Below are 13260 nucleotides of genomic sequence, written 5' to 3'. Positions count from 1 at the left end.
GCTCTTCGGCTTTCCAGGCAGCTCAGCAGCGCTCTTTGCCCCCCCGCACATCTCCCAGCAGCACTAAGAGCAGTGCACGCTCCTCACCCGCACAGCTGGGGTCCCTGGGGAGCCCCTGGAGCTTTACAAATGGATGTGACCTACATGAATAATGCCGAGCAGCCGAGAGGCAGAGCAACCCGTGCCTCTCCTCCATCAGAAGTCAGGCTCTATTTGGAAAGCATGAGCTGCAGTCGCACGTTTCCCCATTAGGCGCTTGCCTGACGGCAGGCAAATTGTGCCTCAACGTGGATTACTCATTACGCTGCCATTAGTCACGAGGAGCAGCCCTGTTCCTAACGGAGCCGTACGAGGCTCTGCCCGCAGCCAGCCGTAAGGAGGGCAGCACTGCCAGGCAGAGGGAGGTGCTGCTGCTCCCCTCACATCAACAAGAGCAACGAGGTGTCGCTGCTGCAAGCCGTGTTTGCACACACATCTCTCCCCGTGTATCTCCCCGAATTCCCAGGAGGAGCAGCAGCAAGTGGCAAGACAGCAGCAGACAGGCTACGGCAGCGCAGCCTGCGCGAGCAGCACGGGTGTGCTGTGTGCTGCCTGGGTGATGGAGCCAAACTGTGCTCCCTGGGGGAGAGGGCGTGAAGTGAGGGGCAGCAAAAATTGGGCATGTCCTGGCTTTTGGAAATGGCTTTTTTTTAATAGGAAAAAAAAAAAAGTGAGAGTTGTGTGATGCCTGTTGCGTGCTCCAGGAGCAGGTAGCTCTGTGGGTGGGTGAAACTGATCCTCGGCTTTATGGCATGGAGCCGAGGGAAGGGAGACCCGGGTTCCTGGCTGTGTGGCACGAACTCACAGCGTGATGCTGTGATGGGAGCTCCTTGCCACCAGCAATTTGGCCCCGAGGCTGCCATTCCCCCCTCCGTGGAGGGCTTTGTGGCGTGCTGGCTTGCAGCCTGCAGAAGGGCTCAGGTTGTTGTTGTCTTGCTCTGCCCTGGCACAAAAGCCTTTTAGTAGTTTTTTTAACACACTGGCATTGAAATAACTTTGCAGTGTTTGTTGACTCGTGCATTGCTCGGTGCCTTGGGGTGTCTGCTGGCTGGAGGTGAATCCCCCGGTGCTCAGAGTGGGGGGAGCCCAGCCCCAGGCTGCCCCACGTCCCTGCAGCAGGCAGGCAGCAAGTCCCTGGGGGTTCAGCTGGCACAGACCTGGCCAAGAGAAGTCACAGCGCAGACACAGAACCAGAGGATGGCAGGAGCATGGAATGGTTTGGGTTGGAAGGGACCCTAAAGATCACCCAGTTCCACATCCCCACATGCGCAGGGAGTGATGGAGATTGCAGGGCAAAGTCATTGCTTTACTCCGAAGGCACTCTGTAGGCTGCCAAAGGAGTCCTTAGGCTAACGCAGCCCAGGAGGAGCAGCTGGCTGTGCTCTGACCTGCCTATCGCACACACCCGGAGTGTGATGGAGCACTGCTCCTCACCCCAAATCACTCCGTCCCCAAAAAGCCAGGGCTTTCCCAGCCCCTGCAAAAACTGAGGTTCCTGGTTATGACAACATGGAGATGGACGTGCGGGGCTCTGCACGCTGATTTTGTTCACCCTGGAGAATCCAGAGGGATGTGAGTGCCTGTGGCTGGAGGCTGGATCTCACCCGAATCCTTGGCTTGTGGCTGCTGTAACGGGGCTCACCTCTTCTGTACCCCCCTTTCAGTGCCTGTGGCAGGGATCTCAGCTTCCACCTTCACAGGGGACAACAGGTAAAAATAACCCAAAGACACCTGCCCAGAGCAGCCCCTTGGGACCATACATATTCATGACAAACAAAGCAAAATTGCAAACAAAGTGAGTTCGAGCAGCCCAGGGGCAGCACGAAGTTGCCGCTGACCTTTCGTGTTCCGCGCTGCAGGAGCACGTTCGTCGGCTGCGAGCTCCCCGGACCGGCGGCATTCACCTGCCTCGCTGCTGCGCCTCCGCTCCCAAAAAGGCAGCACCCATGCATCTTTCATGTGGCTGCTAAATAACTTAGCTTGCTATCTATAATTTAATTGGAGCGAGGAGGCCGAACGAGGAGGTGTCTCCTGCAGGAGGAAGCTTTCCCCTTCTGCCTTAAGCCACGAAGTCGGATGGCACCATTAGCGGGTGGCCCCCCCGTAACGATGTGGGGCTGGCATTATGGATTTCCTCAGGAGCGCAGAATCTTAAAAACAGGCGCAGGCTTCGGTTGTCCTCGCTTGCACCCAGAAAGCACTTACCACCTCCAGAGCCCCCCTGTGAAAGCAGGCTCCCAGCCCGCCCCACAGATGTTCCCAGCTCGCGCCGAGAGAGCAGGGAGGCTTTGATAAAGAAAACATTGTCCTGGGGCAAAACCCAGTGAGCGTGAAGACTTCTTTTTTCTTCTTTTTCTTTTTGCTGTGATTTGGCAGCATCGCAATGGGTTTCTGCTGGGCTGGACTCAGTTCAGCTTGGGGCTGTTGAGGTTTTTGTTCCCGCACCCTCCCTGACACCCCGGTGCTGCCCTGCACAGACTCTGCCTCCCCGCAGGGCTCGTTTCTGCCACAGGAGCCTCCCCGTGGTTTTATGCCGCCTGCCATCTGTGGCACCGGGGCAGTCCATGCCATAGCAGCACGGATTTTTTCAGAACAGCAGGCGGGTATTTTCCCATTCTCTTTGTAGCTGATGTTTAGGTTTTCCTCACCCCACGTTTGCTCCACATCTGAGCCCGATGTGTGCAAAACATCAGCTTGCACGGCACAAGTCCGAGAAAGCCGGGGGCTCCCGAAAAAGGCATCTAGACAAAAAGCACTTACACAACCCAGCGCTGCCTGCGTGCTGCAGCACCAATAAATATTTGATTTGAGCTGAATGGGAAGGCGCGGGGTCCAGAACCATGCAAAGGAGAGTGAGAGTTGTGAGCAGGATGTTAGAGAAAGGCGGATTAACATAGCGAGCATTCCTGGCCCTCACCCCAACGTGGGAATCGCTTGCTCCCAGCCAGGAGGGGCCGGCGCTACCTGCAGGAGGGGTGGCAGCAGGGGCAGGCGGTGCCACCAGCGCCGTGCCCCGTGTCACAGCTTGCTGGGACCCCAGGACAGCAGCTTCTATGGCCTGGCACATTTCCTTGTCTAATTTGGGCAGGCTTGGTTGTTGTTTTTTGGTTCAGGGCTGTTTCACTCTCTCTTTTCTGTTCTCTTTCACGTGCCCGGCAGGTTTGGCTTTCTAATTCCCACCGCTCACAGTGGCCACATCTGGTGACCATGTTCCTGTGCCCTTGCTTTCCCCGTTGCCCTCCCGTGCTTTCAGTAGCACCCAGGCTCAGGTCCCCGGGTGCCCCCATCTCAGCAGGACTGCCTCGCTGCCCTGCGGTGCTCAGGGGCGATGCCTCCGTCCTGGTGCCCCCATCCCCGGGCAGACCCAGAGGTGCTTTTGTTTGCAGCCCGCCGGGAGCTCCCGGGGTTGGCGATGCCCGCTCTTCCCGCAGCACGTGAAGCACAATTCAGAGGAATCCCCGCATCCTCCCGTGAACGCTCCCCGTTTCCATCTCCTGGCTTGGTGCCGGGGAGCCCCGGGGCTTTGCCCTGCAGACCGTGACCTCTGCAGAGAGGCAGCGCCGATGCCGATGCTCCCTCCAGCTGCTGGGCACCACCGGGCCCCGACGGATTGTACCGATTGTACCCGATCCGGGGCCGGTGCCCGCTGCCCCCTGTGCCCCCCGGGCCGGCCTCCAGCCTCGGCTCCCCGGGGGAGGTCGCAGCCTCCCGGTGGCCCCCAGGGACCCGAAGCGGGCACAGGACGGGGCCACCGGGCGCAGCCGCTTCCACCGCCGCTGCAGCTCCTCCTCCTCCTCCTCTTCCTCCTCCTCCTCTCCTCCTCCTTTCTCTTCCCCTTCTCTCGGAGCCAGCCCGGCCGGGGGAGGAGCCGCCCTCGCACACAAAACCGCCCTCCCCGGCCCCACCGGCTCCCCACCGGCGCCCAGCGCCCGCCCGGGGCCATGCGCGCCCCGACGGCACCGGCACCGGCACCGGGACCAGCACCGGCACCGGGCGGGCGCCGCCGCCGCCCCCCGGGGCCATGAGCGCGGCGTGGGGCGGCCCCGGGGGGCGCTGGCGGGGCGGGGGGGGGCGGCGGCGGGGGGCTCGGCGGCGGCCCGGGGGGGCCCGGGGGTGCCGGGGGTCCCGGGGGGCGCTGCGCTCGCTGGGCGGCCTGGCCGGGCGGCTGCTGCGCGCATGGGGGCGCCTGGCGGGGGGGCGCGGGGCGCAGCGGGGGGAGCCCGAGGACGACGAGGGGGGCTTCGGGGGCGGGGGGGGCGGGGGGCGGCGGGCACCGGGATCGGGGTCGGGGTCGGGGCAGGGATCGGGACCCGGGGGCGGCGGGACCGGGATGGGGACCGGGACCGGGACGGGGACGGGGATGGAGGCGGGGACCAGGGTGGGGACCGCGATGGGGACGGGGCTGGGGACCGTGGCACGGCCGCCGGGCGCGCAGGGGCTGCGGAACCACGGCAACACGTGCTTCATGAACGCCGTGGTGCAGTGCCTCAGCAACACCGCCCCGCTCGCCGAGTTCCTCGCCCTCGGCCGCTACCGCGCCCGCGGAGCCCGAGCCGAGGTCACGCAGCGCCTGGCGGCCCTGGTGCGCGCCCTCTGGACCCTCGACTACAGCCCGCGGCTCTCCGCAGAGTTCAAGGTACGGCCCCGATGGCCCCGACGGCCCCAGCCCGGCCCCAGCCCGGCCCCGTCACCCCACGGCCGCTCAGCAGCTCCCACGGGCACCGTGGTGCTGAGCCCCGCGCGGGGCCATGCACGGAGCGCGAGGGCTGAGCCGACTTCAGGCTGAGCCTGGGGCTCCCTCCCGCTGGGTGCTGGCTGCCTGCTGGGCGCTCTCACCCCGTTATTTTCGTTATTCCCCTTACACTGAGCTCCCTCGCAGCAAAGAGAGCGCAGGGCGGGTGCCCCACAAGGGTTCAGCCTCGGTGCTGACTTGGCACCCCGCTGCCGGGGCTCTGCCCGCCTGGGGTTTGGGCACTGTGCCCGTACACGGCGCCCGGTGCTGTCCGTGGCCGGCTCGGTGACAGCTGGTTTGGTGACAGTGGCACCCGGCTGGCGCTGCGTGTCCCCGGGGATTTGTGCTCGAGGTGTCGGGCTTGCTGTGATCCCAGCAGTGCATCTGCTCAGCCAGGGGCTGGGCCCTGAGACCGAGCTGGGCAAAGCTGGAGGGGACCTTGGGGGGCACCCAGCTGGGCTGAGCACCCCCCCAGTTTGCTCTGCTCGGCAGAAGGGGAAACTGAGGCACAGGGCAGCGCATTCAGCCAGTGGCCATGGAACTGGGGGGCCCCAAGGCCGAGCCTTGGTTGTGAGGGGCTGGAGCTGAGCAAGGGAGAGTGTGAGACCACAGGCTTCGGGGCGTCAAGGTTGTTAGAGCCTCTGTGGGGCTGTTAGCTCATGAACTGCCTAATTAGGGAAGCCTTCGTTACCGGGATGTGCCGGCCAGTTGGAGGGTGCTGGGTGCTGGGGTCTGCCCGTGCGGCACCGGGTGGCATTGGGCTGAGCACACCCTGGGCTGGCACTGCCAGCCTCACCCTGCTGGGGAAACTGAGGCACGGGGTGGCACCGGGCTTGCAATGCGGTGCTGCTGATGGGGTGAGGGTTTGGCCAGGCTGGGGGGGTCTCTGGTGACAGCCCTGGCCCCAGGAGCATCCCCACTGCCTGCTGGGGCGGCAGCGGTTCCTGGTGCCCAAAAGTTGTTGCACAACGAGCTGCTGGGAGATGCTCCCTGGCCGGCCCAGAGCTGTGACAGCCCTGCAGCCACCGGGACAGCAGGCACCGGCCCGTTATGGGCTTAATTACTGCGGGCTGGGGCTGGGACGGGGTCAGGGCCTCGTGCCGGGGTGTCAGTTGTCTCTGGGACGTGTGTCCCGGGGCTCAGCGCCGTGCCTTGCAGAGCATCGTGTCCAAGCACAGCGCGCAGTTCCGGGGCAACGCGCAGCACGACGCCCTCGAGTTCCTGCTCTGGCTGCTGGACCGCATGCACGAGGACCTGGGCGCCGCCTCACCCGCGCAGGGGCCCTGCGCCACCACCGAGGTGGGTGTCCCCGCTCTCAATGTCCCCGTGTCCCCGTCCCCAGTGAGGTGCCAGCGCCTGGTGTGACACTGGCAGAGGCCGTTTGGCTTCGGGACAGGGCCCTCTGTGCCCCCCAGCGTCCTTTTTGCAGCAGCAGCTCTCAGAAGCTGAACCCACTGCTGCCCGCCCCTTGCACCCCATGGGCAGCGCCCTCTTCCCGGGTGTCCCCCCACTGTTTTGGGGTCCCCGTGGAGCCCAGCGCCTGCCCTGGGTCCCTGCAGCACCCGTGGGTGCAGCAGATCGCTGCTGGGAGCGGTCTCGGTGGCACTTTGGCTCCAAAGTGGTGCCTGCGGGGGGCACTTCGTGCTTTCCCTTCTGCTTTCAGAACCTATTAAACAGGACGAAAAGCTGAAGCACGCTTTTTGCCGTCAGGCAGCAGCTGCTCAGGCGGCTGGGTGTGAGCTGGGAGCACAGCAAGCACCTGAAACCCCCTGGGAGAAGTCAGCGCCCGCGTCCCTCACCCCAAAACCTGCTGCTGGTGTCACACGGGGTGACAGGGGGTGGGGACGCTGTGGGATGCAGAGCGCGGACACCGGGTTTGGGGACATTCTGAGCCGGGGCTGCGGTGGCACAACCCCGGTGTGTCCCCTGTGCCCTGGGGACAGGCAGGAGCCGCTGGTGACAGCTCTCTGGTGGGACTGAAACAGGCACTGGGTCTACCCGAGCAGCCCCAGGGGTCTGAAGGGTTTGCTGCTCGGAGGGCTGGAGCAGGAGGAGGAACCTCCAGGGGATTTGGGGCAATTTGGGGGAATCAGAGGGGGCACGGGCAGTGCTCAGAGTGAGTCAGGTCCCCCTCTGACACGGCAGATGGGCTCCAGCAGGCCATGAGGACACGTCAGGCTCAGCGGGACCTGGTGCCAACAGATGGCACCAGGCAAACCCACAGCCCGTCCAAATACCTGCTGCATTTTCAGGCTTGCTCGTGGCCATACCAAAAACTCTTCATTCCCTACAACAGCCCAGTCCTCCAGCAGCATCCCACCGCTGGCTGTGTGCACCCTGAGGGCGCCCCTTTCACAGGGCTGGAGGCTGAGGCAGGGCAGGGAGAGGGGCCGGGTATGGGGGGGCTGAGCCCTGGTTTCCAGCAGCCCAAGCCCTGAAAAGCCGAGCACTTGTCATGTTTTCATCCGTGTCCTGTAAGGATCAGAGCAGGGGAACTCGCAGGGCAGCTCACTGCCATGGCTACCACAGGGCTCGGCTCTCCCGGGTCCTCCTTGCCCCGGGGCTGCTCCTGGCTGAGGCTTTGGGCCGTGCTGCCCATGTGGGGATGTGCCCAAAAATTCCCCATGGGGCCAGGCAGGGGTTGCTCCCCGTGCCGCAGAGCCCATGGGGACGCCGCAGCTGTGCCTGACTCCCCGTGTCCCCGCGGTGCCCCGGGCTCACCCCGCTTGTCCCTTGTCCCCGCAGCCCGTCTTGGAGCAGAGCAGCAGTGCCGGCGGTGCCGCGGCGCCCCACACGCAGAGCTTCGTGCAGAGCCACTTCCAGGCGCAGTACAGGTGAGCGAGGGCCGCGTCCTGCCCTGGGAGCAGTGCCGCAGCCGCGTGGTGCTGCCGGGGGGGGGACACCCACGGGCTGGGACCCCCCCGAGTTTGCTGGGCTGGGAGGGCTCGGGGCAGGGAGGAGGGCAGCGAGGGGACGTGTGGAGGTGCAGAGAAAAGAGAGGGGGGAAAAATGGAAAGGGGAGAGAAAAGGAGAGGAGAGGGAGAGGGAGAGGGAGAGGGAGAGGGAGAGGGAGAGGGAGAGGGAGAGGGAGAGGGAGAGGGAGAGGGAGAGGGAGAGGGAGAGGGAGAGGGAGAGGGAGAGGGAGAGGGAGAGGGAGAGGAGTGCCGGCTGCTGGCATTAAGCATTGATTTGAGCCGGGCTGTGCTGGGGCTGCGCGGCCAGCACCAGGTTGTGCAGCTGCAATCGCTGCGGTGCCATTGATAGGGTTCAGAGTGAACAGCCGGCCGGGGCTGTGCGTGGCTCTGGGTAGGCACCATGGAGGGACACAAGCCCCCCACCTCCATCTCGCAGCCCCGGTGGGGCTGTCCCATCTGTGTGGCATCTTGCCACGCTCCCTGGGGACGTGCCAGCGCCGTGCCGCGCCCCGCAGGTCCTCACTGACATGCCCGCACTGCCTGAAGCAGAGCAACACCTTCGACCCCTTCCTCTGCGTCTCGCTGCCCATCCCCACGCACCAGACCAGGTGAGCCCCCGCACCCCCCCCCACTCCCCCAAAACCGAGCGATTCGCACAATTTGGGCCAAAAGATTTGTGGTGTGGGTGCTGCGACGGGAGGGTGCCGGCCGAGGGGGTGCCCCCCGCCCTGACTCCCCCCGATGCCGTCCGCAGGGCGCTCAACGTGACGCTGGTGCTGCAGCGCGATGCCGGGCGCCCGCTGCGCGTGGGGCTGGCGGTGCCGCTGCGGGGCACGGTGGCGGAGCTGCGCGCCATGGTGGCGCGGGAGGGGGACGTGCCCCCCAAGCAGGTACCGGGGCTTGGTGGCAGCGGGGGCACCCCAAATCCCCCCCCCAGGCCCCCGACCGCCGTGGTGTCCCGCAGGTGATCCTGGCGGAGGTGTCCCCGCGGGGCTCCCTGCGCTCGCTGGGTGACGCCGAGGAGCTGGGCACGGCCGGGGAGGGGGCGGCCCTGTACGCGCTGCAGGGGCCCCCTGCGCCCCCCGCAGGTACCGGGGCGCTGCTGGGATTGGTGGGAGATAACAGCCCTGGGCTCTGATTGGTGGGAGATAACAGTCCTTGTGCTGGGATTGGTGGGAGAAAAGAGCCCCACGCTCTGATTGGTGGGAGATAACAGCCCCCTCCACCCCCATTTCATGATTGGTGGAAGCAGGTGCCTGCCCTGCTCTGATTGGTGGCAGCCTCCTTCCCTCCTCCCAGTGATTGGCGGGAGCTATGTCCCTCGCGCTGTGATTGGTGGGGGCAGGTGTGTGCTGTGCCGTGATTGGTGGCGGGCAGGTGTCTGCCCTGTGATGATTGGTGGAGACTTCACCCCCTATTATAATTGGTGGGAGGCGGGGATCCCCTCTGCTGCGATTGGTGGGAGCTGTGTGCGCTGCGCTGTGATTGGGTGATGCCGTGCCCCCGGGCTGTGATTGTGCCCCTGTCCCCATGTCCCCCCCAATGTCCCCCCCCCAATGTCCCCGTCCCGCAGGCCTCCCCCCGGCCCCCCCCGCGCTCCTGCTGCTGCTGTGCCACGCCGTGGGCACCGGCCCCCACCAAGCCAGGTACCGGCACCGCGCCCCCCCCGGTGCTCCCCCAGTGCCCCCATCCCCGGGGGGCGTCCCCACTGCTGCCCCAGCCCCATCCCAGCCCCGTCCCCTCTGTCCCCAGGTTCGGGCCCCCCCTGGTGCTGTGGCAGGAGAGGGGCGCGTCGTGGGCACAGCTGCAGCGCAGCCTCCTGGCCCCACTGCGGCACCTGATGAGGAGCGGGGCACAGGTGAGACCCCCCCGGGTGCCCCCTCCCGGGGACAGGGCCGCGGCGTCACCCAGCCCTCGGCACCAGGGCGCCACCATCCAGGGGTCCCCGTGCTGTCCCCGGGGCTGGGAGGGGGCAGCCCCCACAGGTGGGACCCCGTCCCCGTGGTTGTCCCCACCGCGGGTGGGAGCAGCATCGAAGCCCCTGGGGACCCAGAATTAAATTCCCAATGCAAACCAGGATTGGTGCCTGCGTCCAGCCTGGGGTGGGCGCTTGGCCGGGGGTGGCCCCACTCCTGGGGTAGCCGAGCCCCCCCTGAACACCCCTGAACCCCACCCAGCCCCTGCTGAACCCCGCTGTGCCACGCAGGGCTCAGGGACCCTGTTCCGGCTCCGTGTGGCCGGGGACGCAGCACCCGGCACCTACCTGTCCCCGCAGGACGCCCGGCCCCTCTGCCACCCTGCCATCGACAGGTGAGGGGGGGACATGGCTGTCCCCATGGGGAGGGGGGTGCTGCTGCCCCCGGCCCCACCGGGAGGGAAACTGAGGCATGGAGAGGGGCTGGGGACTCACGGGGCTGACGCTACCCCGCAGGGCGCTGCGGCTGAGCGGCACGGGCGGTCCCCCCCACGTGCAGCTGACGGCCGAGTGGGACGTGGCCACCAAGGAGCGGTGAGTCCCGCGTGGGGATCGGGGGCAGTGTGGGGTGCCCTGCCCTGAGCACCCTCCCGGCCTCCCCCGCCCCGCAGCCTCTTCGGCAGCCTCCAGGAGGAGGCCGTGCAGGACGCCGAGAGCGTGCGGCTGCAGCAGCAGGCACACCAGCAGCAGCACAGCTGCACACTGGACGAGTGCTTCCAGCTCTACACCAAGGAGGAGCAGGTAGGGGGCACCCCAAAAACGAGCACCACGGTGCTGGGGGGAGGCTGCTGGGGCTGCCGGGCTCGTTTTGGGGTGCTCATGGTGTGCGGTGTCCCCAGCTGGCCCCGGACGACGCGTGGCGCTGCCCGCACTGCCAAGTGCCGCAGCAGGGCACGGTGAAGCTGAGCCTCTGGACGCTGCCCGACATCCTCATCATCCACCTGAAGCGGTTCCGGCAGGTGGCCGAGCACCGGCACAAACTCACCACCCTGGTGCGCTTCCCCCTGCGGGGGCTGGACATGGCCCCGCACCTCGCCCCAGGGGGGGGCCGCTGGGCACCCCGGCGCCTGCCCGAAAGCCGCCCCCGCGACTCCCTGTACGACCTGTACGCCGTCTGCAACCACCACGGCAGCATGCAGGGCGGCCACTACACCGGTGAGTGCGGGGTGGGACGGGGCACGGCAGCGGGGTGTGCTGCAGGGCACCCCAGGGGATGGGCAGTGGGGCTTGGGGCATGGTGTGCTTTGGGGTACAGCCTGGGTTTGGGGTACAAAGCAAGGAGATGGGGCATGGGGTTGGGGTGTGCTGGAGGGGGATGTGCAGTGGGGCAGGACGTGGGGTTTGGAGGGCACTGCAGGGGTGTGCAACGAGGCTTGGCTGGCACCTCCGGGGCACATGTGATGGGTTTGTATGGCACGGGGTTGGGGGGCACCGCAGGGGATATGCTGTGGGGCAGGACACGGGGTGGGGGGCATGCACAATGGGCAGGTAGCATGGGCTGGGGGCGTGGGGCTGTGTCCCAGAGCAGCGCCTGCAGGGATCAGGCCGCCCTCGCTGCCAGCACCACCCCGCAGCGCCATGGGGCTCCCGTCCCCGCTGCACCGGGTGAGGGGCGGCCCAGGGGGGTCCCTGCCCCCTCGTGCCCTCCCTCACCCCTGCCCCAGCCTACTGCTGCAACTCCCTGGACGGGCGGTGGTACAGCTACGACGACAGCACGGTGGAGGCGGTGCAGGAGGACGAGGTGAGCACCCGCAGCGCCTACATCCTCTTCTACCAGCGCCGCAACGCCATCCCCGCCTGGTCGGCCAGCAGCGCCGCCAGAGGTGAGCGGAACCGCCCCAGCCGTGGCACCTCACGGCCACCTGCACGCTGCCACCCGCCTGATGGTGCCCGGGAACCTCTGGGGCATGCACGTGGGCATGGCACAGTGCCACGGAGCACGTGGGCACAGCACAGCCAGACACACGTGTGTGCAGCACCTGGACACGTGTGTGTGCACGGCACGGTGTGCACATGCGTGCATGCACCTGGGGATGTGTCCCTATGTGTGAACAGTGCTGCAGGTGCACACAGCACATCTAGGTGCACGCACACGTGCAGAGAGCACACTGTGCAGACACACCGCAGCCAGCTGTGCACTCTTGCATGCAGCTGGGTGCCTGCACACACTGCACACGTGCTTGAAGCTGCAGCTGCACAGCACAGACGGCACGGTGTGGTCACACTCAGCCCACAGGTGTGCACACCCACACACATGCACACAGCTCCTTGCAGCTCCCACATTGCTGCAGCCCCACGAGCAGCCCCCGCCCTGCTCCCAGGGGTGCTGAGCCCTCCTGGGGCCGTGGGTGGGACCGGTGCTGGTGCCGGCACCGTGCAGCCCTCGCACAGAGCCCGGTCCCAGCCCCGCTCACAGCCCCCTGCTCCCCGCAGGTTCCAGCAGCTCGCCCCTGTCCGATCACTGGGTGTCCCGGCTGGGCGGCAGCAAGCAGGACAGCGCCGTGTCACAGCCCCCTGCCCCCCGTCCCTCCCCGCCCAGCACCCCGGACACCAGCACCGCCCAGGAGAAAGGTGAGCAGCACCCCCAGCACCTGCAGCACCCCCAGCACCCTGGGGTGGCTGCTCCGACCTCCTGCTCCTTTCCTTGCAGGCGGCTTCGAGGTGAGGCCCTCAGTGCGCGGTGTCCAGAGCCGCAGCCTCAGCGTGAAGCTGCCCCCCGCCCGCCGAGACGGCCCCCCCAGGCCCGTGCCCCTGCGCTGGTCCTTCACCTCCCGGCCGTGGGCACCAGGGCAGCTGGTGGTGCACCTGGAGCCAGGGCACCGGCCCCGCCGCCCCCACCGTGCCGTCCTCCCAGCAGGGGCAGGTGAGGATGGCAGCCCCCACGCTGCCCCCCAGGCCCGGAGCCCCTCGCTGGGTGAGGCAGCCGGCACCCCCAAAAAATCTGAGCTGCCCCTCTGCACCCCAACGCTGCGCCGAGCCCGGAGTGCAGGTGCCGAAGTGGCCCCGCGCCTGCACCCCAAAAGCAAGAGCCCCCCCGGGAGTGGGGGGCAGGAGCAGAGACCCCCCCGGGGGCGGCAAGAGGGCAAAGCTGGGGGGGCTGCGCTCTGCAGCAGCCTGGGGAGCCCCGAGCCGCCCATCAGGCGCTCGCAGAGCTCGGCCAGCCTCCCCCCGCGCCCCCTCCGCCTGCTGCGGCGCTCGGCCTCGCTGGGCAGGGGCGCGGGGGGACCCCCACAGCCCCCCCCCGGCCCCCCGGGTGCACGGGGTGCGGTGCTGCGGGGCCGGGAGCGCACGGCATCGCTGCGCCGTGCGGCTGTGCCTGAGTCCAGCTTCTGAGCAGGGCCCCTGGGGCTGGTGTGAGGCTCAAGTGGGAGCGTCCGGCACTGGGGGGTGTCCAGGATTGGGGCATTTCTGCACCATGAACATCCAGATCCCGGGTGCATGGTGCCGGGGGCATCACGCAGGTACCTGGAAGCGGCACATCCCTGCACCGTGAGCACCCCAAACCTGGGTGCGTGGTGCCGGGGGCATCATGCAGGGGGGTGCCTGGAATGGGGGGGGGCATCCCTGCACATCTGGCACCCCAGGAAGATCCCACAGCA

At 67.1% G+C, this 13260-nt stretch overlaps 1 protein-coding gene across 1 annotated transcript; it reads left to right on the top strand.

Moving 5' to 3' along the window:
• The first annotated feature begins 4413 nt into the window (after positions 1–4413).
• On the top strand, positions 4414–13042 carry USP43 (ubiquitin specific peptidase 43). Its single transcript, XM_082774611.1, has 15 exons — positions 4414–4675; positions 5930–6070; positions 7517–7605; positions 8202–8294; positions 8441–8576; positions 8651–8774; positions 9257–9332; positions 9439–9544; positions 9893–9996; positions 10118–10195; positions 10273–10402; positions 10501–10816; positions 11326–11484; positions 12095–12232; positions 12312–13042. The coding sequence occupies exons 1-15, from the start codon at positions 4430–4432 to the stop codon at positions 12992–12994; spliced, it is 2619 nt and encodes an 872-aa protein (XP_082630737.1). The 5' UTR covers positions 4414–4429; the 3' UTR covers positions 12995–13042.
• Positions 13043–13260: the final 218 nt, after the last annotated feature.

This window comes from Aythya marila (assembly GCF_965140915.1).
Source record: "Aythya marila genome assembly, chromosome: 18".
In the NCBI taxonomy this organism is placed as follows: domain Eukaryota; kingdom Metazoa; phylum Chordata; class Aves; order Anseriformes; family Anatidae; genus Aythya; species Aythya marila.
Note: the sequence above shows the minus strand (reverse complement) of the source record. Positions and strands in the feature narration are given on the sequence as shown.

Excerpts from the sequence above, each read along its gene's own strand:
- USP43 (XM_082774611.1), top strand. The coding sequence starts at position 4,430 with ATGGGGACGGGGCTGGGGACCGTGGCACGGCCGCCGGGCGCGCAGGGG. Across the intron at positions 7,606-8,201 it reads CACTTCCAGGCGCAGTACAG|GTCCTCACTGACATGCCCGC; the intron begins GTGAGCGAGGGC and ends CGCGCCCCGCAG. Across the intron at positions 10,817-11,325 it reads GCAGGGCGGCCACTACACCG|CCTACTGCTGCAACTCCCTG; the intron begins GTGAGTGCGGGG and ends CCCCTGCCCCAG.